The sequence below is a fragment of the Chiloscyllium punctatum genome, chromosome 49 (genome assembly GCF_047496795.1).
Source record: "Chiloscyllium punctatum isolate Juve2018m chromosome 49, sChiPun1.3, whole genome shotgun sequence".
NCBI lineage: Eukaryota > Metazoa > Chordata > Chondrichthyes > Orectolobiformes > Hemiscylliidae > Chiloscyllium > Chiloscyllium punctatum.
This window is the reverse complement of record NC_092787.1, coordinates 27,274,477-27,299,276: the sequence shown is the minus strand read 5'-3', so window position 1 is coordinate 27,299,276 and position 24,800 is coordinate 27,274,477. Positions and strand designations below refer to the sequence as shown.

Sequence of the window (24,800 nt, the reverse complement as noted above, 5' to 3'; positions counted from 1 at the left end):
TTCGGACTCACTGACCACACCGCCCCTCACTCCAGACTCACGTACCGTCCCCTTCACTCCAGACACACTGACCGTCACCCCCTCGCTCTGGACTCACTGACCGCACCCCCCCTCACTCCAGACTCACTGACCATCCCCCTCACTCCAGACTCACTGACCGTCCCCTTCACTCCAGACTCACTGACCACACCCACCCTCACTCCAGACTCACTGACCGTCCCCTTCGCTCCAAACTCACTGACCACACCCACCCTCACTCCAGACTTACTGACCGTCCCCTTCGCTCCAGACTCACTGACCACCCCCCATTGCTCCGGACTCACTGACCACCCAGCCTCGCTCTGGACTCACTGACCAGCTCTCCCTCACTCCGGATGCGCTGACCACCCGCCCCCTCACTCTGGACTCACTTTCCGTTGCCCCCCCCTCATTTCGGAATCACTGACTATCTCCCCCCTTGCTCTGGACTCACTAACTGTCCCCACCTCCCCTCACTCTGGACACACTGACCGACACCCCGCCTCGCTCCAGACTCACTGACCATGTTTCCCCCCCCCCACTCCAGACTCACTGACCGTTCTCCCCCTCACTCTGGAATCACTGACCATCCCGTTTTCCCCCCCCCCCCCCCCCCTCAGGTATAATACTTCTTCCTTGGGATGAATTTCTGCTGTGCCTCCTGAATTACCTCCAGAAACCCCTGCCATTGCTGCTCCACTGTCTTCCCTGATGCCTCACCTTCCAATCAGCTCAGGCCAACTCCTCCCTCACATCTTTGTAATTATCTTTACTCACCTGTAATACCGTTACGCCTGATTCCAGCTTCTCCCTCTCAAAGTGCAGGGTGAACTCGATCATTTTATGGTCACTGCCCCCTAGGGGTTACTTCTCCTTCAGCTCTCTCATCAAATCTGCTTCATTAAACGTCACCAAATCCAGCATTGCCTGTTCCTGAGTGGAGTCTACCACAAACTGCTCCAAAAACCATCCCATAGACATTCCACAAATTCCTTTTCATCAGAGCCACTACCAACCTAACTTTCCCAGTCCACCTGCAGATTGAAGTCCACCATGGTTATTATAAAAGTGCCTTTGTTCCCTAACCGATTCTACCTCCTGGTTTATTTTCTTCCCAAAATCCTGACTTCTGTGAGGAGGCCTGTACACGGGGTCGTTTTTGCAGTTCCTCAACTCTACCCAAATAGTTTCTACAACTTTCGACTCCCTATCGATTTCATTTCATTTCTTACGCACGCAGTAAACCCGCCCTCTTTGCCCATCTGCCTGTTCTTTCATTCGAGACAGTAAAACTGCAGATGCTGGAATCCAAAGTAGACAGTCAGGAGGCTGGGAGAATGCAGCAAGCCAGGCAGCATCAGGAAGTGTCAACGTTTCTTTCATTAGCACCTGATCTGATCCCCCTGCAGCCATGAGCATGTGATACCCATGACATCAGACCCACCGATTTCAATCTGCGCTACACCCTGTTTTGTGTACTGCATGCATTTAATTACAACATTCGCAGTCCTGTGTTGATTGCCTTCTCAGTAGTTGTTCCCGTATCTGGTCTGCCTGGAATTAGATTCCTGACTGTTTCCACACTCTTTCCCCAAATACTTGTTCTGGAAACTTTAATAACCTCTGTTGAGTGTCCCCAACTCCCACCTTTAACATTTTCCATAACATTCCAAGCAACTGATCCCAGATCCCAGTATTTGATTTCAAGCCCTATCCACAGCCCCAGTGATGCCAGGACTCTAGTGGAGCCCTGAGGGTGACTTAAGTGGAGCCCATCCCATCCTAGCAGCTCCCTCCTTCCCTAGTGTCCCATGTATTTCTGGTGTAGTCCTTGTAAATTGCCTCTGCACCCTCTGCAGTGCCTTCATATCTTTTCTGTAATGCGGTGAGCCCACAGCAGTGGGGAGAGAAGCCAAGGGAATCCTTCACATTGGTGACCTTCCATTGGAACCTGCAGCAACCTCGTGCCTCTGACCTGAGACAGCGGTACCCTCTCAGAGTAGACTGACAATCAGCAATCCTCGGTGCCCTGCGTCACTCTGAACCAGTGTGAGTGGAAAGCGATTTGATTCCAAGCAGAACCTCTTCGGCACGGCAAATAATTTCAAAAAAGTCACTCCAATGTTGTGGGATTTTTAAGATTCATTCTTGGGACATGGCTATGACTAGCCAGCATTTACTGCCTGTCCCTAGTTACAGTACAGAAGCTGCCTTAACATAGAACATTGAACAAAGAACATTCCAGCACAGTACAGGCCCTTCGGCCCTCAATGTTGCGCCGACTTGTGAAACCAATCTGAAGCCCATCAAATCAAAACTATTCCATTTTCAACCACATGTTTATCCAATGACCATTTAAATGCCCTTAATGTTGGCAAGTCTACTACTGTTGTAGGCATTGCATTCCACGCCCCTACTACTCTCTGAGTAAAGAACCTACTTCTGATATCTGCCCTATATCTATCACCCCTCAATTTAAAGCTATGTCCCCTCATGCTTGCTATCGCCATCCAAGCGAAAAGGCTCTCACTGACCACCCCATCTAATCCTCTGATCGTCTTGTATGCTTCTACAAAGCCACCTCTTGACCTTCTTCTCTCTAACAAAACAGCCTCAAATCCCTCAGCCTTTCCTCGTAAGACCTCCCTTCCATACCAGGCAACATCCTAGTAAATCTCCTCTGAGCCCTTTCCAAAGCTTCCACATCCTTCCTATAATGCAGTCATCACAACTGCCTTCTTGAACCACTGCAGTCCATGAGTTGTAGGTAGATCCACAATTCCCTTAGGGAAAGGAATTTCAGGATTTTGACCCAGCGCCACTGAAGGAACGATGATATATTTTCAAGTCAGGATGATGAGTGGCTTGGAGGGGAACTTGAAGGGAGTGATGTTCCCATACACCTGCTGCCCTTGTCCTTCTAGATGGAAGTTTGTCGGACTTTACTGAGGATTCATTTCTGCACACAGAGAGTGGTGAGCCTGTGAACGGTAAAAATTGGTCGAGGCTAAAACATTGAATGTTTGCAAGGAGCTAGGGCTAAAGGAATCAAAGGAGGGAAAGTGGAAAGGGGGGACTAAGTCAGATGACCAGCCATGAACAGGCTTGAAGGGCTTGAATGGCCTACTCCTGTTGCTATTTTCTGTGTTGCTATGTTCCTGACATTGTTTTATAAAGAGCTCTTTGAGATTGTCCAGGATTGCTACACTCTCCCTGATTACAGAGAGAGAGAGAGACGGAATTCTGTGATATCTCCTCGCGGACAGACCGGAAGTGGCAGTACAGCTGTCATTTATTTCACGGCTGTGGGCCGTATTTATCTCCTCCTTTTCCAGTAAAACATTTCACATCTTCCAATGAGCTACCCCGAAGTGTCAGGGGAAACATGATGAGTATTGAGGTTGGGGTTAGGAGCTGAGGGATTGGTGAGGGGATGCTAATTGCTGAGGATTTTCACATTGGAGTTCAGCAGAGTGTGTCCTAGCCTCAGTATCAACCCTCCCCACACTATACTGGTGTCCAGGGTCACACTGTCACAGCATAACTGCAGCAAAGGTCAGGAAAGACAGGGTGGGGGTTGGGGAGTAGTGATTGTTGTTGATTAAAATGTAATGGATGGTAGAGTAACCACAGAGCTTCTATCAGACTCATGCAGAGAGCCCCAACCCCTATGACAGGGCAGATTCACAGAACAAGGAACATAGTGTCAAGAAATCAGAATGTCAGATTAAAGTCACCAACTGTAAAATTATTGTCCAGGGAAAGATCAACTTTACTTTCCTGTTTCTAAACATAGGAATGTGCATTTCCCACATTTTGTTTTGTTTATAATTCACTCCTGCTCTTCAGCGGGTCGGTGTGGACTCAATGGGCCAAAAGCTGTAGTGTGCATCGAAGGCTGAGTGATGGTGTAATGGTGTTACCTGGGTTCAAATCCCCCCCAAGGCAGAGGGTGGAATTCAAATTCAATAAAAGAAACTCTGAAATTCAGAGTCTAATGATGATCATGAAACCATTCTCAATTATTGGGGAAAAGTCCATTTGGTTCATTAATGTCCTTTAGGGAAGGAAACTGCTGTCCTTACCTGGTCTGGCGTACATGTGACTCCAGACCTCTGGGCAATTCGGGGTGGGCATTAAATGCTGACCTAGCCAAAGATGCCCACATCCCGTGAATGAATTAAACTAAAAAAGATCTTCATAACCATGAGGTAACAGAAACCTCCACTGTAATACCCCAAAGCTCAGAGACAGGAGAACGGATAACCTCCACTGTAATACCCCAAAGCTCAGAGACAGGAGAACAGATAACCTCCACTGTAATACCCCAAGCTCAGAGACAGGAGAACGGATAACCTCCACTGTGATTCCCTAAAGCTCAGAGACAGGAGAACGGATAACCTCCACTGTAATACCCCAAGCTCAGAGACAGGAGAACGGATAACCTCCACTGTAATACCCCAAGCTCAGAGACAGGAGAACGGATAACCTCCACTGTAATACCCCAAGCTCAGAGACAGGAGAACGGATAACCTCCACTGTAATACCCCAAGCTCAGAGACAGGAGAACGGATAACCTCCACTGTGATTCCCCAAAGCTCAGAGACAGGAGAACAGGTAACTTCAGTCCAAGTTGAGTAGAAAAAATGTGACATGTATCTTTACTTTTTGGAGAGAGAGAAAGTTAGAGATTCCCACATCCTTCTGTATCAGGAATGCTTCTGAACACCATCCCTGAATAATCTGGCTTTAATTTTAAGGATCTGATCCCTTGTTCTGGAAACGCCCACCCCTATCATAAACCACCAGGGAAATAGATTGGCCTTATCTGTCTCTATATGCCTTTATTATTTTAATCCTCATGGTATTGATATTCTTCTCAAATACGCGTTCAGTCAATTTAGCATTATGAATTCTGATGAATTTCTGCCACATCCCTTCCAGTCACCCTGAAGTGTATGTTCTCAACTGAGTGTGACAGTTGCTAATTACATTCGAGACAATCAGAGTGTAACAAGATTCAGTAATTTCCTACTCGGTGTTACAGGGGAACGTAGGGGAGGGAGTTGCAGGGGAAGGCAGTGGTACTGTCAGATAGCTTTATCAGACACCACTTCACTGGTAACTGTCAGCTGCCTCACATCATGTGCGAGGGAGGATAAGTGGCTTTCAGTGCAGAGATAGAGTCATGCTGACAATCATAGTCAAAATGTATCCAATTAAGAAAGACTCGTCAACAAACAAGACTCGAAACTTTTGGTTATGTCTTAGTTGGTGACCCAGACACACTTCAAAGCATTTCATGTCACCCCTTCCCACGCTGGACTGATTCGTGTGGACTGAAGATATTGTCCTGAGCAGCAGGATTGAGTAAACTAGACCATTCCCTGAAGAGTTGGGGTGGGGGGTGCGGGAGGCAGATGAAATTCTGGGAGGGCTGACGTAGATATTTAACCAGGAGCTGATTCCTCAGGTGGGAGAGTCAGTGGTGCATGGCAATAGGCCCACTCCCGCCGGGGTCATCCAGTCATGGTCCGATGAGGTCCTGAGGTCATTTTCATTGGTCACTCAGACCTTGGGTATTGCCAGCTAGGCAGCTAATCCATTGGGCATCCCATCCACAAAATAATAATTACAACACGAATCTCCCTAACCACGTGGAACGTCGCCTCGTCAATTGGACATACAGGAATTGAGCAGTGAGAAGCAAAAAGTCATATTTCATCAAAGATTTGTAGCTCGCACTCATCAGGACAATTCACAAGAACACCAATAAAGGGGAAAACTTCAGACTGATACTGTGTGAGAGATTGCTGATTGGTTGGCACGTGGGCTGTGATTGGTAAAGGTGTTGCTGTGGAGAATGCAGCAGTTAATGATGATTGATGTTTGCCTGTGTGTGGGCATAGATTAGATTGTTAAATCTCTAAAACTTTGCCTCAGGCTAGTTGCAACTGACGGCTAATGAATATTTATAAAACTCACATGTAGATCCCTGATCGATGTATTCATCAACAATTCTGAAAGGAATGGGGAGCCCAGGTCATTGGTTCAGAGGTCAGTCAATATCTGCATCAACAGCCCTGGAAGAACTGGAGAGAGAAACAGGCAGCAGGACCCAGTCGCTTAAAGAAATCTCGATGTGTCCAATTGAAACAGTTTCTTGCTTATCAAAAGAGTTCATTCAAAATGGAAGGAAAACAATCCTGTCATCAGCTCACTTTGATTAACAAATGAGCAAAATGCAAAACAACCTCTGAAACCTCACCTTGCAGGCTGTAAAATCTTCCTTATCTTAGAACAAGCAACAGGAGAGAGCCATCTGTATCACAACACAAGAATGCTTCCTTGCTCCTGCCTCTCATTCCCAATACCCCACTGGTACTCCCTCCTTACTCACCTCTCCCCCCCCCCACTGACCAACCTCCCTCCTCACTCCCCTCCCCCACTGACCAACCTCCCTCCTCACTCCCCTCCCCCCGCTGACCAACCACCCTCCTTACACCCCTCTCCCCACACTGACCAACCTCCCTCCTTACTCCCCTCTCCCCCCACTGATCAATCTCCCTCCTTACACCCTGTCTCCCCCCCATTGACCAACCTCCCTCCTCACTCCCCTCTCCCCCCACTGACCAACCTCCCTCCTTACTCCCCTCCCCCCACTACTGACCAACCGCCCTCCTCACTCCCCTCCCCCCCCACTGACCAACCTCCCTTCTTACTCCCCTCGCCCCCATTAAACAACCTCCTTCTTACACCCCTCTCCCCCCCACTGAACAACCTCCTTCTTACACCCCTCTCCCCCCCACTGACCAACCTCTATTCTTACACCCCTCTCCCCATCACTGACCAAACTCCCTCCTTACTCCCCTCACCCACCCACCACTGACCAACCTCCCTCCTCACTCCCCTCACCCACCCACCACTGACCAACCTCCCTCCTCACTCCCCTACCCCCCACTGACCAACCTACCTCCTCACTCCCCTCACCCCCCCACTGACCAACCTCCCACCTTACTCCCCTCTCCCCCCCACTGACCAACCTCCCTCCTTACACCCCTCTCCCCCCATACTGACTAACCTCCCTCCTCACTCCCCTTCCCTCCACTGACCAACCTCCTTCTTACACCTCTCCCCCCCACTGACCAACCTCCCTCCTTACTCCCCTCTCCCCCCACTGACCAACCTCCCTTCTCACTCCCCTCCACCCCCACTGACCAACCTCCCTTCTTACACCCCTCTCCCCCCACTGACCAACCTCCCTCCTCACTCCCCTCACCCTCCTACTGACCAACCTCCCTCCTTACTCCCCTCTCCCCCCACTGACCAACCTCCCTTCTTACTCTCCTCTCCCCCCACTGACCAACCTCCCTCCTCACTCCCCTCCTCCCCCACTGACCAACCTCCCTTCTTACTCCCCTCTCCCCCCACACTGAACAACCTCCCTCCTCACTCCCCTTCCCCCCATTGACCAACCTCCTTCTTACACCCCTCTCCCCCCACTGACCAACCTCCCTCCTTACACCCCTCTCCCCCCCATTGACCAACCTCCCTCCTCACTCCCCTCCCTCTCCACTGACCAACCTCCCTCCTTACACCCCTCTCCCCCCACACTGAACAACCTCCCTCCTCACTCCCCTAACCCCCCCACTGACCAACCTCCCTCCTCACTCCCCTCACCCCCCACTGACCAATCTCCCTTCTCACTCCCTTCACCCCCCCCACTGACCAACCTCCCTCCTTACACCCCTCCTCCCCCCCACTGAACAACCTCCTCTTTACACCCCTCTCCCCCCACTGACCAACCTCCCTCCTTACTCCCCTCTCCCCCCACTGACCAACCTCCCTCCTCACTCCCCCCTACCTCCCACCTTCCTGAAGAAGGGCTTATGCCTGAAACGTCGATTCTCCTGCTCCTTGGATGCTGCCTGACCTGCTGCGCTTTTCCAGCAACACATTTTCAGCTCTGATCTCCAGCATCTGCAGTCCTCACTTTCTCCTACCTCCCACTGACCAACCTCCCTCCTCACTCCCCTCACCCACCCACCACTGACCAACCTCCCTCCTCACTCCCCTCACCCACCCACCACTGACCAACCTCCCTCCTCCCTCCCCTCTCCCCATTGACCAACCTCCCTCCTCACTCCCCTCACCCACCCACCACTGACCAACCTCCCTCCTCACTCCCCTCACCCACCCACCACTGACCAACCTCACTCCCCTCACCCACCCAACACTGACCAACCTCCCTCCTCACTCCCCTCACCCACCCACCACTGACCAACCTCCCTCCTCCCTCCCCTCTCCCCCACTGACCAACCTCCCTTCTCACTCCCCTCACCCACCCACCACTGACCAACCTCCCTCCTCACTCCCCTCACCCCCCCCACTGACCAACCTCCCTCCTTACTCCCATCTCCCCCATCACCAACCTCCCTCCCCACTCCCTCTCCCCCCACTGACCAACCTCATAGAGTAATAGAGTCATAGAGATGTACAACATGGAAACAGACCCTTCGGTCCAACTTGTCCATGCTGACCAGATATCCCAACCCAATCTAGTCCCACCTGCCAGTACCCGGCCCATATCCCTCCAAACCCTTCCTATTCATATACCCATCCAAATGCCTCTTAAATGTTGCAATTGTACCAGCCTCCACCACTTCCTCTGGCAGCTCATTCCATACACGTACTACCCTCTGTGTGAAAAAGTTGCCCCTTAGGTCTCTTTTATATCTTTCCCTTCTCACCCTAGACCTATGCTGTCTAGTTCTGGACTCCCGGACCCCAGGGAAAAGACTTTGCCTATTTATCCTATCCATGCCCCTCCTAATTTTATAAACCTCTATAAGGTCACCCCTCAGCCTATGATGCTCCAGGGAAAACAGCCCCAGGCTGTTCAGCCTCTCCCTGTGGCTCAAATCCTCCAACCCTGGCAACATCCTTGGAAATCTTTTGTGTACTCTTTCAAGTTTCACAACATCTTTCTGATAGGAAGGAGACCAGAATTGCATGCAATATTGCAACAGTGGCCTAACCAATGTCCTGTACAGCCACAACATGACTTCCCAACTCCTGTACTCAATACTCTGATCAATAAAAGAAAGCATACCAAACGCCTTCTTCACTATCCTATCTACCTGCAACTCCACTTTCAAGGAGCTATGAACCTGCACTCCCTAGGACCTTACTATTAAGTGTATAAGTCCTGCTAAGACTTGCTTTCCCAAAATGCAGCACCTCGCATTTATCTGAATTAAACTCCATCTGCCACTTCTCAGCCCATTGGCCCATCTGGTCAAGATCCTGTTGTAATCTGAGGTGACCCTCTTCGCTGTCCACTACACCTCCAATTTTGGTGTCATCTGCAAACTCACTAACTGTGCCTCTTATGCTCGCATCCAAATCATTTATGTAAATGACAAAATGTAGTGGTCCCAGCACCGATCCTTGTGGCACTCCACTGGTCACAGGCCTCCAGTCTGAAAAACAACCCTCCACCACCACCCTCTGCCTTCCACCTTTGAACCAGTTCTGTATCCAAATGATTAGTTCTCCCTGTATTCTGTGAGATCTAACCTTGCTAATCAGTCTCCCATACACCCCTCTCCCCCCCACTGACCAACGTCCCTGCTTACTCCCCTCTCCCAGCCCTCAGCCATCTCTCAGTACCCTGGGTATCACTGGGTTACACTTTCTCACCACTGAGACAGCACTTTGTGTACTTTTGTCCCTCTTCTATTTCAAAAGTATTCTTTATTCATCAAAAATCTTTATATACATCGTCCCTAGAGCAGTTCAGTTCTATACAGACTTTGCATCTGGTGAACAAACATTTTTGTTACAGTTTTAACAAATAAATCAAGGCATTTCTTACTAATGCAAGATACTACCTACATACTGTATACAGTATTCAAGGCACTGGGAGGGTCTGATAACTGAGAGGAACCCCATTGTACTTTGGCCAAAAGACCCTGTACGGCCATCTTTCCCCACTGCGCCTTGGCACCAGCTGCCCCAAACTTTACTGCATCCCTCAGCACGTAGTACTGGGCCTTGGAACGTGCCAGTCTGCAACACTCGGTGGGGCTCTAGAAAACCAATACGTTTCGGGCAGAGCAAAGAGCATCTTTCACCTATTTGATGGTCCTCCAGTTGATGTTTGTCTCAGTGTGCTGCCCAGGGGACAGGCCGTACAGCACAGAATCCCACCTCACGGAGCTGCCTGGGACAAACCTCGACAAAAATAAAATCACTGCATTTCCCTCCAGCCTCCCTTTGCAAAGGCACATTCCTGCAGGAGATGTGCGACAGTCTCTCCCCCTCCCCTCACCCACAGCTGCTACAAGTATATGGGATGGCACAGAGAGTTCAGGCAGACATGAAGGGTCTGACTGGCAGTGCCATTCTCACCAGCAGCCACAGTGTCTGTTTCACCCGTACAGACTGATACTGAGAGAAAGTGAGGATTGCAGATGCTGGAGATCAGAGTTGAAAAGTGTGGCATAGAAAAGGCACAGCAAGCCAGGCAGCATCTGAGGAGCAGGAGAATCGATGTTTTGAGCATAATTCCTTCTGATGCACCACACCTTCCATACGGATACTGAGTCACTCTCCCCTGGACGTGTCCGCACTGTGTGACATGGTGTCTGTCTGATTTGGGGCAGGGACCTGTTTGACTGATTGTTGGAAATCAAGATCACCACTTTTGGGTTTCGTTTTAGAGCAATTGTCTGAGATCACCAAACATGCGGCACTTACTGAACCTACATCCTGCATGCTAAGTGCAACCTGCCAGTCAACCTCCGTATCCATGGCGCTGGCTCCTGATTTGCATATTTGGTTGTGCATTTGCCTCTATTCTTAAAGCGAAGACAGATTTGCACTTAGACGGAACCAGTCTGTATCTTGCTTTACACTGGAGGAGGTGCGGGTGGGGGGGTGGGGGGAGGGGAGGATAAGATGTATGGAGTGCCACAACCCACACACAGATCACTGGATTGAGCAGGTAAACTCTGCTCTTTTGAAATGCTTGTATTTCTAAGCATGCTTCCAACCAACCACACCACCACCCCATCCCCCCGCCACCCACCAGGGACTGGTTAGTGATGCAGCACGGCATCAACAACACGTTCAGTTCCTGTGGCAGCTAAGGCCACCATTGAACCATACAACCCCTACAGTGCAGAGGCAGTTCATTCGGCCCATCAAGTCCACACTGACCATCCGAAGAGCATCCCTCCCAGGCCCAGACCCTCACCGTAACCCTGCATTTCCCATGGTTAACCCACCTAGCCTGCACAGCGTTGGACACTATGGACGATTTAGTATGGCCAATCCACCCTAACGTGCACAGCTCTGGACTGTGGGAGGAAACTGGAACACCCGGGGGAAGCCCCCGCAGACACGGGGAGACTGTGTAAACTCCACCCAGACAGCCACCCAAGGCTGGAATTGAACCTGTGTCCCTGGTGCTGTGAGGCAGCAGCATGAACCACTGAGTCACCATCCCAACCTGCTTACCGGGAAACCAGGGAAAAATATCCATGCTCTTCTTCAAAGTGGACCCTTTGACATCCAACTGATACTGTAAGGGGGTCCTCAGTTTAGCATCTCATCTGAAAGGGAACACCCCTTGTACAATGGGACTGGCCGAAAGCAAGGGAATGAAGGGGGGAAGGGGGGGGAAGTATTTGAGTCTCTCTTGGACACTTGACCTTTCCCTCAGAGCATGTTGCCCCCTCCCGTACCCCCCACCCCCACTTACCCCACCCCCCCTTCCCACCCTCCCACAACCCCAGCAGCAGCCGACACCTTTGGTAATGAAGCTGGCCATTGGACAGTTCAGTATTCGCCCAACACATTCACAGGGCATAGCAGCCATGACACAAACATCAGGGACAGCAGCAGACCATTCTTCCCGTCAGCCTAGTCTCACTAATCAGTAAGGTCATGGCTGATTTGGGTATGGCCTCAACTCCACATTGCCCTCTAAACACCCCCCCCCCCCCCTTCCCTTCACTGATGCCCTTCAACTCCCCCTCGGGTCAGGAAGCTATCAATCTCTGCCTTAAAATTACACGAACAGTGTGCTCCCTCCAGCACTCTCTGAGGCAAAGATCATTTTAAATAGAAGACCCCTTCGTTTTAACCTGTTTGCTCTCGTTCCAGTCAGAATCAATCTCAGAATTGTGACAGCAGAGAACCCACGCCCTCCACCTCACCAAGACTTTTGTTTCCCCAGCCCCCGATGCCTCATCTTCACTATGAACATCCAGTCCCTATACACCTCCATCCACCATGACCAGGGCCTCCAAGCCCTCAGTTTCTTCCTCTCCCAACATGCTCACCAGTACCCTTCCACGGACAGTTTCATTAGTTTGGGTGAACTGATCCTCACCCTCAATAATGTCTCCTTTGAATAGTCCCACTTCCTCCAGTTGAAAGGGGTAGCCATGGGCGCCCACATGAGCCCCAGCTATTCCTGTCTCTTCGTCAGTTACATGGAACAGTCCATCTTCCATAGTTACACCGGGACCACTGCTCATCTCTTCCTCCGCTACATTGATGACTGCATCGGCACCACCTCATGCTCCCACGAGGAGGTTGAGCAATTCATTAACTTCACCAGCATATTCCAGCCCGACTTTAAATTCACCTGGACCATCTCTGACACCTCCCTCCCCTTCCTGGACCTCTCCATCTCCATAACAGTGACCGACTCAACACTGACATATTCTACAAACCCACTGACTCCCACAGCTACCTGGATTACACCTCTTCCCACCCTACCTCCTGCAAAAATGCTATCCCGTATTCCCAAATCCTCCGCCTCCGCCATATCTGCTCCCAGGAGGACCAGTTCCACCAGATGGCCTCCTTCTTTAGAGACCGCAATTTCCCCTCCCACGTGGTTAAAGATGCCCTCCAATGCATCTCATCCACATCCCGCACCTCTACTCTCAAAACCCACCCCTCCAGCTGTAACAAGGACACCCCCCCCACCCCGTCCTCATCTTCCACCCCACCAACCTCCGCATACATTGCATCATCCTCTGCATTTCTGCCACCTACAAACAGACCCCATCACCATGGATGTATTTCCCTCCCCACCCTTCTCTGCTTTCAGTAAAGACCGTTCCTTCCGTGACTACCTGGTCAGGCCCACGCCCCCCCTACAACCCACCCTCCCATCCTGGCACTTTCTCCTGCCACTGCAGGAATTGCAAAACCTGTGCCCACACCTCCTCCCTCACCTCCATCCAAGGCCCTAAAGGAGCCTTCCACATCCATCAAAGTTTCACCTGCACTTCCACACGTCATTTATTGTATCGTTGCTCCTGATGTGGTCTCTACATTGGGGAGACTGGACGCCTCCTAGCAGAGCACTTTAGGGAACATCTCTGGGACACCCGCACCAGCTAACCCCACTACCCCGCAGCCGAACTCTTCAACTCCCCCTCCCACTCTGCCAAGGACATGCAGGTCCTGGGCCTCCTCCATCACCACTCCCTAACCACCCAATGCCAGGAGAATGTCCTGAATGCCTCAGTTTTTGCCTTCGAACACTTCAACCTCATGACATCAATGTGGATTTCACCAGTTTCCTCAATTCTCCTCCCCCCACCTTTTCCCATTTCCAAACTCCAGCTCAGCACTGTCCTTGTGACCTGTCCCATCTGTCAATTTTCCTTCCCACCTATCCACTCCACCCTCCCCTCCGACCTATCACCTTTACCCCACCTCCAGCCCCCATTGCACTCTCAGATACCTTCCGCCCCAGCCCCACTCCCCTCCCATTTATCTCTCCACCCCCCGAGGCTCCCAGCCGCATTCCTGATGAAGGGCTCCGGCCCGAAACGTCGACCCTCCTGCTCCTCGGATGCTGCCTGACCTGCTGTGCTTTTCCAGCACCACTCTAATCTCCAGCATCCGCAGTCCTCACTTTTGCCACAGCACAGAATGAGGCAACTTGGCCCATCACACCAGTGCTAGCTCTTCACCATTCCCTACTGCCAATCTCTTTCCTAGTTTCTCCATATCCCTGCACCTCACTTCTATCCAAATGACCATCCAAGGCCCTTCTTGAGTGCCTCAGTTGAACCTGCATCCCTCACATTTCTGGGCAATGTATTCCAGACCTGAACCACTGTCTACATGAAAACGTTTATTCTCCCATCACATTTGCTCCTTTAGCAAATCACTTTTAGTCCACATCCTCTTGTCCTTCTTTGCTTTTACAAGTGGGAACAATCTTCACCCTGGTACACAAACAGAAACATCCTCTCAGCATCCTCCCGGTTAAGTGCCTCAGGATTTTATAGGTTTCAATAAGATCATCTCTCTTTCTTCTAAAATCTTCCCTTGACTGCAGGCAAAATCCCATCATGTGCCTCTCTCCAGTGGCTCAGAGTGAGGTCGCAAGGTAAAGATTTAAAACCTTGTTCACCAGTTTCCATTCTCAGTCCCTGGAAAGGTCTATCTCTGTAAGCACTGATACCAGCTCACGGCTGTGGTAATGGTCAGCTGTATATATACTAGGAGAAAGTGAGGACTGCAGATGCTGGAGATCAGAGCTTAAAAATGTGTTGCTGGAAAAGCGCAGCAGGTCAGGCAGCATCAAAGGAGCAGGAGAATCGGGCATGAGCCCTCCTTCAGGGATCTGAAGAAGGGCTCATGCCCGAAACGTCGATTCTCCTGCTCCTTGGATGCTGCCTGGCCTGCTGCGCTTTTCCAGCAACACATTTTTAAGCTGTATATATACACACGGACACACACAGATACATAGATACACACTGACACACAGACATTGATAGACACACAGATACACACTGACACACACACACACACAGACACAGACAAATACACAGATACCCACTGACACACACACAGGCAAAAAATACACTGACACACACAGGCACACATACTCACAGACACAGATACACAGATATACACTGACACACAGACATAGATAGATACACAGATACACACTGACACACTGACACACACACAGACACAGACAAATGAACAGATACCCACTGACACACCCACAGGCAAAAAATACACTGACACACACAGGCACACATACTCACAGACACAGATACACAGATATACACTGACACACAGACATAGATAGATACACAGATACGCACTGACACACTGACACACACACAGACACAGACAAATGAACAGATACCCACTGACACACCCACAGGCACACATACACACACTGACACACACAGGCACACATACACACACTCAGACACAGACAAATACTCAGATGCACGCTGACACAGATGCAGACAGACAGATAAAAGATACACACTGACACACACACAAATACACACTGACACACACACAGGCACACATACACACACAGGCACACATACACACACTCACAGACACAGACAGATACTCAGATGCGCACTGACACACAAACACAGACACAGACAGATACTCAGATACACACTGACACACAGACACAGACACAGATAAAAGATACACACTGACACACACACAAATACACACTGACACAGAAAGACACTGACACACACAAAGACAGACAGATACACACTGACACACAGACACATAGACAGATACACAGATACACCAGGAGAAAGTGAGGACTGCAGATGCTGGAGATCAGAGCTTAAAAATGTGTTGCTGGAAAAGCGCAGCATGTCAGGCAGCATCCAAGGAACAGGAGAATCGACGTTTCGGGCATAAGCCCTTCTTCAGGAATCCTGCTGCGCTTTTCCAGCAACACATTTTTCAGCTCAGATACACAGATACACACTGACACACACTCACAGACACAGACAGATACACAGATATACACGTAACACACTCACAGGCATAGACATGCGCGCTCACACAAACACACAGGATGTGGAGGTGCCAGTGTTGGAATGGGGTGGACAAAGTTAAAAATTAGACGACACCAGGTTGAAGTCCAACAGGTTTATTTGGAAGTAAAAGCTTTCAGAATGCTGCTGCTCCACAGCTACCAGATGAAGGAGCAGTGCTCCAAACGTTAGTACTGTAATTCTGAATAAACCTGTTGGACTATAACCTGGTGTTGTGAGATTTTTAACTAGTGGACATAGACCATGGCAGGGACAGTGACAGTGGGTCCCAGCTGGTAGTGACTTCTCAGAACCTGCCAATAAAAGCCAGTGTCTTCAAATACAATGAGGCAAGTGACTCCGATATTTGCATACTCGGCACCAGAGTTCCCAAACCTGTTCAACTCTCAGCCACACAGCTCCAATACTGATTTGTGTCTCTTTCCCAAACTCCCTGATTTGCCTTTGTCTCAGGCAGCTCTCGACTGAAATCTTGACACATTTGAAACAATCAGCTCCCTCAACATCACAGCAAATTTGTTTGTCAACTATTTAAACGCCCTGCTCAGCCTTTGCAGGAACTGTTCTAGCCCACAGTCCACTCAGTTAGTTGGAGTAGTGGGGAGGATTGCAGGATGGGACAGAGTGGGGGGGGTGGGGCAAGATATATGAGTGTGTGTGTGTGTGTGTGTATGCACGCGCTCTATGCATGGTGGAGAGGTTAAAGGTCGCAGGCAAATTTTCCTTTGGCTATAGACAAAATCCCATCACATGGCTCTCCCCAGTGGCTCAGAGTAAGGTCGCAAGATAAAGATTTAACACCTTGCTCACCAACTTCCTTACTCATTCCCTGGAAAGCTCTATCTCGGTTAGTGAGCACTGATATCAGCTCACATACAACACACACACTCACAGACATAGCTCTGATGTGGAGGAGCCAGTGTTGGACTGTGGTTGACAAAGTTAAAAATCACGCAACACCGGTTTATAGTCCAGGTTTAATTGGAAGCACTAGCTTTTGGAGCACTGCTCCTTCATCAGGTGGTTGTGATTTTTAACTAATGAACATAGACCATGACAGGGACAGTGACAGCAGGTCCCAACCACCTGACCAAGGAGCAGCACCCAAAAACTAGTGCTTCCCAAATAAACCTGTTGGACATAGGTGTGCATGCACACACAGACACACATACACACACATTCACACACTCAAATCTCCCATACCCTCTGACATTCCTGTACCACTGTACACCCACCTAAACTCACTCTCTCACACTCACACACACACATGCGCGCACGCACACACGCACACACACAATTCGATGGTTCCTCTTCCTCCTGCTTAGACACTGAGATGAAGGTGCTCCTATTACTGGCTACAAACCCCCACTCTTTCACTGGATCTCTCCTTTATTAAAAATAATTAAATTCTGTTTTTCAGGACTGCCTGCTTTCCCACTAATGAAATATTTCTGAAGTGTTGTCACTGTTGTATTGTAGGAAATCCAGCAACTCATTTTCACCAAGTGAACAGAAATGTGACAATAATGTGACGCTGATTGAGGAATTATTAGCCAGAATTCTCCTGCTCCTCTTTATAACAGTGCGGTGGGATCTTCGACATCCCACAGGACACAGTGATGTATGGGTGCCCGCTTGAACCCCTCACCTGAAAGAAGATACCTCAGACAGTGCAGCACTCTCCCAGTACTGCGCTGGAGTGCCAGGCGTGGGTTTTACACTCAAAACCTCGAGTGGGATTCAAACCCAGAAGGTGAGCCAAGAGACCTTGGTGTTTGTGTCTCCCAGAAGATGGCAGGAGTTGTGGACATAGAGGTAAAGGAGGCTTTTGGGATTCTTGCCTTTATTAGTCACGGTATATAATTTAGGAGCAGGGAGGTGATGCTGGAATTACATAAAACATTGGTTAGGCCACAGTGAGAGAATTGTGTGCAGTTCTGGAAACCACATTATGGGAGGGATGTTTTTGACCAGATGGGCTGAAGGGCCTTTTTCTGTGCTGTAGACCTCTGTGACCTTCTGATTCAGAGGAGGGAGTGATACTTGCAGCTGGCACCTGTCTGGTTGCACCTCGAACCCAATGCCAGTAACGTCTCTGCCAGCCTGGTATTGAACAAAAGCTGTTGTTGTTGAATCTGGCAACAGACAGCCAGTCTCTCTCAGAGGGTGGTATACATTGGCAAGGTTGATGCCAACTACTGCTTCATTGGGGCTGGGGATTACACAGCAGAACCCGGAGGGACTGGTCAGAAAAACAACCTCTTTGGAGTAAAACTGAGGCAAAGAATTCAACTGAAAGCCAGTTAATTCAGCAAACATTTATTTTAATAAAGTCCATCCAGCATCAGAAACAGAAAGAGGCAAAACAACAGTTAAGGAAGCTTCATCAGAACGCACTGGGAATCCATCACAAGACCTTAGGAAATAGCAAAAGGAGTATGCCATTCAGCCCCGGCGGCTGCTCTATTATTCGATAAGACCATAAGGCATAGGAGCAGAAATTGGGCCATTCAGCCCATCGAGTCTGCTCCGCCACTCAATCATGGCTGATACGTTTCTCAACCCCATTCTCCCCAATAACCCTTGACATCAAGAACCTATCTATAGCCATCTTAAATATACTCAATGCCCTGGTCTCCACAGCCTTCTATGGCAGTGAATTCCACAGATTTCCCACTCTCTGGCTGAAGCAGTTTCTCCTTCTCCCCATTCTAAAGGCCTTTCCCTTTACTCTATGGCTGCACCCTCTGGTCCTAGTCTCTCCTACCAATGGAAACATCTTCCCAATATCTACTCTGTCCAGGCCATTCGGTATTTTGTATGTTTCAGATGGATCCCCTCCCATCCTTCTAAACTCAATCGAGTATAAACCCAGAGTCCTCAGACACTCCTTATATGTAAGATCATGGCTGATCTGACACTCCTCACATTCCCACCCTCTCCCAGTCAACATTGTCCTGGTGTCACCATCATCTCCAAATCCACCACCCCCCCCTCCCCCAAGCCATGATCACTATTGGCTGCTTGACATGTCCATTTTCACAGTGCTCACAGCCAATCAGAATGGGAATGGATTCTCCCGCGTCCATTGGACGATGCTTCTGAATATTAAGTTGTCACAGTGGCTCAGTGGTTAGCACTGCTGCCTCATGGCACCAAGGACCCAGGTTTGATTCCCGCCTCAGGGTGACTGTCCATGTGCAGTTTGCACATTCTCCCCTTGTCTGCATGCATTTCCTCCAGATGCTCCAGTTTCCTCCCAAAGATGTGCAGGTTAGGATTGATAGCTCCGTAGCATCCCGGACAGTGCGGCTTAGGTACGTTAGCTATGGTTAAAAACCCCATGAGGCATTATGGGAATGAGGTGGGTCTGGATGGGGTGCCCTTCTGAGGGTCAGTACAGATTTGATGGGCTTGATGGCCTCTTCCTGCACTGTAGGGATTCTATGATTGACTGTCAACCAAGAGTGATTGACTTTCTAGCTCTAATATAATAAATAAGAGTTCAAAAATAATTTTCTGAAAAGAAAACAATATAATTTCCTTGACAGCCCCTGAGCCTGTGTGTCTCTCTCTCTCTCTCGGGTGCCCAGGATTCTGCTCTAACCCAACTTCTGGAGATGCCACTGTAATCTCGGAGAGTTAGTGCCATCAGTGTCACACACAGATGGTGGCCTGACACATTGGTCAGTTTCCTCTCCACAATCCTGAGTACATCCTTTCCTCCTGCTCTGTCACTGTCATAAGCACATCTTCAGTCACCAGGAGAGAGTGGAGTGGAGTGGGGGGGGTGGGGGGTGTCAGTAAACCCGTTGTTTCCCAGGTCAGACCCTCAGCAGTGCCCGGGCGCAGATGGACCTACCCTTCCCGGTTTCCAAAGAGGCCAGAGATTCAGAGAGCAGCAGTTGCCCACTCAGTGCTGAGGGAGTGGGTGAGATGAGGAGGTACCTTCACTGGGCGTCCCCTTCAGGACCCCTGCAGTGCCTGTCAGGGAATCCTGGTATTCCTGGGAATCCTCTGGGCCCAGGAGCCTGGGGATTAGACGGCAGGTTGGTGGAGATGGGCAGTGGGTTTCACACAGCAACAAGAGTAAGTCCCAGCACCCACATGGTCAGGGAGTGGAGAAAAGCAGAGGGTACAGATTTAAACCACAGGAGCAAATTACTACAGGCACTGGGATTTGTACTTCAACAAAAAATGCTGGAAATCACAGCCTAGACTCGAAACGTTAACTTGCTCTCTCTCCATGGATGCTGCCGAACTGGCTGTGATTTTCAGGTTTAAAACAATCAGCTTAAAAAGAGGGGGACAGGAATGTTGGGACCCAGAGTATGTTTTGCCTGAAAGCAGATTCCCAAAGGGAATTGGAGAAATAGTTGTTGCGGGGAGTGGGAAGGGATTAGCTCAGTTGACTGGATGGCCGGTCGCGATGTAAAGTGATCCCAACAGCATGGGTTCAATTCCCCTGTAGCGACTGAGGTCATGAAGGTCCCTGCTCACTCAACCCTTCCCCCTCCTCCAACTCGAGGCATAATTACCCTCAGGTCATATTCACCTCTGGTCACGCCTGTATCTAATGATAAAGCAGGCCTGTGCCTCTTTGAGAACAAATCAACTCTCAAATTGCCAGAATATGGACAGATTGAGAGCTCTCTGAAAGAGCTAGCAGAGGTATAATGGGGTGAATGGCCTTCTTCCATGCTGCGCTCCCTGCCCCGCCCTTATCCCTCCCCCCACACTGGGACACATGCTGGAGGAAGAGAGGTGATCATTCCCCATGAGGAGTTACACTGGAATAATCCAAATAACTGGGTGCTGAATTCTTCAGCCAGGAAGCTACGCTTTGAAAAGCAATCCCCCAGCAACTGAAGAGCATTGTGAGGAAAATACCAGCCTGAGAGGTTTATTATCACTGCTTTCTGAAGAGAAAGGAAATCTGAGGGTCAACATAGCACAGGATTCACAAAGGGTTTGACAGGTCAGATGGAGACAGAGACACTAATGGTGGAGATTAAGACTGTGAGTCCTAAATATCAGGCGGCCACTAATAAATCCAATCGGGAATTCCGGAGAAATCACTTCACACAGAAAATGGGGAGAACGTGGAACTAACCCCCACAAGAAGTGGGTAAAGTGTATACTTTATGAGAAGGGGCTGAATAACCACATCAGGAAGAAAGGAATATATCAAAGGGATGTTAGGGTGGGATAGAAGACTGAGATGTGGCATAAGCACAGGGCTAGCATAGTCCATTTGGACTAAATGGTCTGTTTCTGTTCTGCACAGTTTGATTGAAATGCAGTTGAAAAGTGTGGTGCAGGAAAAACACAGCATCTGAACAGCAGGAGAATCGACGTTTCAGGCATAAGCCCTTCATCAGAATGGAGAGCTTATGCCCGAAACGTTGACTCTACTGCCCTTCGGATGCTGCCTGACTGGCTGGGCTTTTCCAGGGCCACCCTTTTTGACTCTGATCTCAACATCTGCAGTCCTCACTTGTTCCTGATTGAAAAGTCTACCCAGGGTGGCCACACGCAAGTTGCTGGGAGGATGGTTACGCTGGTTGGGGAACCTAAAACCAGGGACAAACAAAAACATAAAGTGTTGGAGAAACTCAGCATCCGGGAAGAGAAAGCAGTATTTCATGTTTCGAGTCTCCAGTGATCCATCCTCAGCACCGCAGGGACAAGCGACACTGTCTGGGGGCGATACGGAGTAGACCATTGATGAGGAAATATTTCTTCACTCAGAGGCTGGTGAACTTGTGGAGTTATCTCCTACAGAAGGTTGGAGAGGCCTGGTCACTGAACATGGACGTGGGCAAATGCAGGAACTGGTGACTTGGCCATAATCACGATGAATGGCAGAGCAGGCTCAAAGGGCCTCCAGCTCCTATTGTTTCTAAAAATACAGTCAAAGAAGTGATGGGTAAATCTCTAAAGGCACCAACAGGTATGGAGAGAAAGTGGGAATATTGCATTGAGATAAGGGATCAGCCATGATTGTATTGAATGGCATAGCAGACTCAAGGGGCCGAATGGTCTACTCCTGCTCTGTGTCTCTTTGTCTAATATCGTGTTCATGTGCATAAAAGCAAACACTGAAATTAAAGAGAGGTTCCCAACACAAGGTCAGTCACATTTCGAGTCTAACTGACCGTTGTCAAAGCTCTGCTGGTACAATGGGCCGGCCGGGACAGTCCTTCTTGTGGATTTTGGAGATTAGGTAGAAACTGGCTGTCCGGGGTTGGGAGACTGTGAGGTCGGAAGCTGTCGGGGGGAGGCATCCGGAGGAAATCAGGTCAGTCACGGTTTTGGAGACAATGGCTCGGTGCTCAGTGGTGTGGTCATGCTCCAGGGGGAGGTAGGAGGAGGAATCTGAGAGTTGGCGCTCAGCCTCTGCGAGATAGAAGTCAGTTCGACTCGAAACGTCAGCTCTTTTCTCTCCTTACAGATGCTGCCAGACCTGATGAGATTTTCATGAGTGAAAATTAGTGGATTTATTAGTGAATGCATTTCCTCTGTTGGTTTCAGATTCCAGCATCTGCAGTAATTTGCTTTTATTACAAAGGTTAGTCACGTTCTCTAAATAATTCTGTTTTCTGTCCTTGCCCTTCCATCAATGTTCAGGTCGTGCAGCACATGGGACGGTGTCAGAGAGCAGGAACCCCCAACTAATTCACACCGCCCCTCCACAAACCCCGCAGCACTGGGGTCACACTGTCCCTCCGCACCAAAGAGAGAGCCACATAATTCTATCGCTGCAGATGTTGGAGATTGAAAATAAAATCAGAAAATGCTGGAAAAGCCCAGCAGGTCTGGCAGCATCTGGAGAGAGAGAAACAGAATGAACATTTCAAGTCAAAAATAACTGCTTCCGAACTCAGCACCTGCAGGATTGGTTTGACTTAAGTTCATTAGCAGCAACAACAACTTGCATTTATGTAGCATCTTAAAGAGAAACATTGACACTGAGCAAATTTTAAAAAAGAGGCGAATAGCATGGCTTACCACAAACTTAGTCCATGGACGAAGAGGTAGATTCTTGGGAATTGTCTTAGGAGTAGAGAGAGACAGGTGAAGAAGTTGCAGGAGAAAATTGCAAAGTTTAAGGTCAACACCACTGAGGGAGCAAAGAGACTGTGTGATACATGAGAGGTCAGAACGTAGAATTGTGGAGCTTTGGATGTAGGTTTGCTCGCTGAGCTGGAAGGTTCATTTCCAGACGTTTCGTCACCCTACTAGGTAACATCTTCGCCTGAGGCCAACTGAAGATGTTCCCTCGTATGGTGACGAAACATTTGGAAATGAACCTTCCAGCTCAGCGAGCAAACCTACATCCAGAACCTCAACCTGAGCTACAAATCTTCTCAAAACTCGCTAATTGTGGAGTTGTTGAAGGATTTTAGGCGCTGACAGAGGTTGTAAGGTTAGAGAGGAGGGTGATAGCCTGAGAGTGATGAGCCTGCTCCATTTTGGTGGTAACAGGGGCTTCCTGATGACATTGCTTAGGCCACTTTTGGAATTTTGCGTGCAATTCTGGTCTCCATCCTATCAGAAGGATGTTGTGAAACTTGAAAGGGTTCAGTTAAGATTTACAACAATGTTGGGAGAGTTGGAGGGTTTAAACTATAGGGAGAGGCTGAACAGGCCGGGGGCTGTTTTCCCTGGAGCGTCAGAGGCTGAAGGGTGACCTTATAGAGGATTATAAAATCATGAGGGGCTTGGATATGGTGAATAGACAATGACTTTTTCCTGGAGTCGGGGAGTCCAGAACTAGACGGCATAGATTTAGGGTGGCGAGGGGAAGATTTGAAAAGGACTTAAGGGGCATCTTTTTCACGCAGAGGGTGGTGCGTGTATGGAATGAGCTGCCAGAGGAAGTGATAGAGGCTGGTACAATTGCAACATTTAAAAGGCATCTGGATGGGTACAGAGGAGCCTTGATTGTCCGAACGACAGAGAGTATTTTGTTAAGATAATCGAATGTTCGGATAATCGGATGCCAGATAACACAGTTTAACCAAGCATTGGCACCTTGCAGACTTATTTGGATAATTGACTTTCGGATAATCAAGGATGATAGGAAGGGTTTAGAGGGATGTGGGTCAAGTGCTGGCAAATGGGACTAGATTTATTTCAGATATCTGGTCATAATGAATGAGTTGGACTGAAGGGTCTGTTTCCGTGCTGTACATCTCTAAGACTCTATGACATTGACATTAACTCCGGAATCACACAGACCACCTCTGGAGTAATGACAGCGAAGGTGAGAATGGGCGACAGCGCAGAGGGATCAGATGTTCCAGTATTTGTGGCCAAACCCCTAAATGCCCTGAAACAGAGTGGCTCTCCAGAACATTCCAAAGGGCATGGCCAGTTGACTGTACGTTCACCCACTCCAAACCATGCAGGATGTCTGCTCGCTCCTACACCTTCATCCCATGCTGGGTCTCCCGATGACGCCGGAGATCCACCTTGCGCTGAAAACCTTTGGTGCAGAGTTCACAGCCAAAAGGTTTGAAGCCTGAATGCTTGCGGCTGTGGGTGATGAGGTTGGAGCTTTGGCTGAAGGATTTTCCACACACCTGGCACTTGTGAGGCTTCTCTCCTGGAAATAAACAAACCAGAAAAACCCCGAGTGAAACAAACCGAGCTCAGACTCTCTCCTCACGGCCTCCCGATACACTTCACAGCCAGTTACATCCCTGCAGTGTGGAGGCAGGCTATTAAGCCCATCGCGTTCACACCAACCCTCTGAAGAGCATCCCACCCCCCCCTCACCCTCTCCCCTTAACCCCGACATTTCCCACAGCCAATCCACCAAGTCTACACAGCTCTGAACACTATGGGCAATTTCCCATGGCCAATCCACCCTAACCTGCACATCTTTGGACTGTTGGAGGAAACCCACAC

The 24,800-nt window shown here is 49.4% G+C and overlaps 1 protein-coding gene across 1 annotated transcript in view; it reads right to left on the bottom strand.

The window, feature by feature from the left end:
• Positions 1 to 23,157: 23,157 nt before the first annotated feature.
• The window catches only part of gfi1b (growth factor independent 1B transcription repressor), a 37,445-nt gene continuing 35,802 nt past the window's right edge, over positions 23,158 to 24,800 (bottom strand). The window contains exon 7 of the mRNA XM_072565678.1: positions 23,158 to 24,495. Within this exon, the coding sequence (XP_072421779.1) occupies positions 24,314 to 24,495 (182 nt within the window). The 3' untranslated portion in view covers positions 23,158 to 24,313. The remainder of the gene's footprint in view (positions 24,496 to 24,800) is intronic.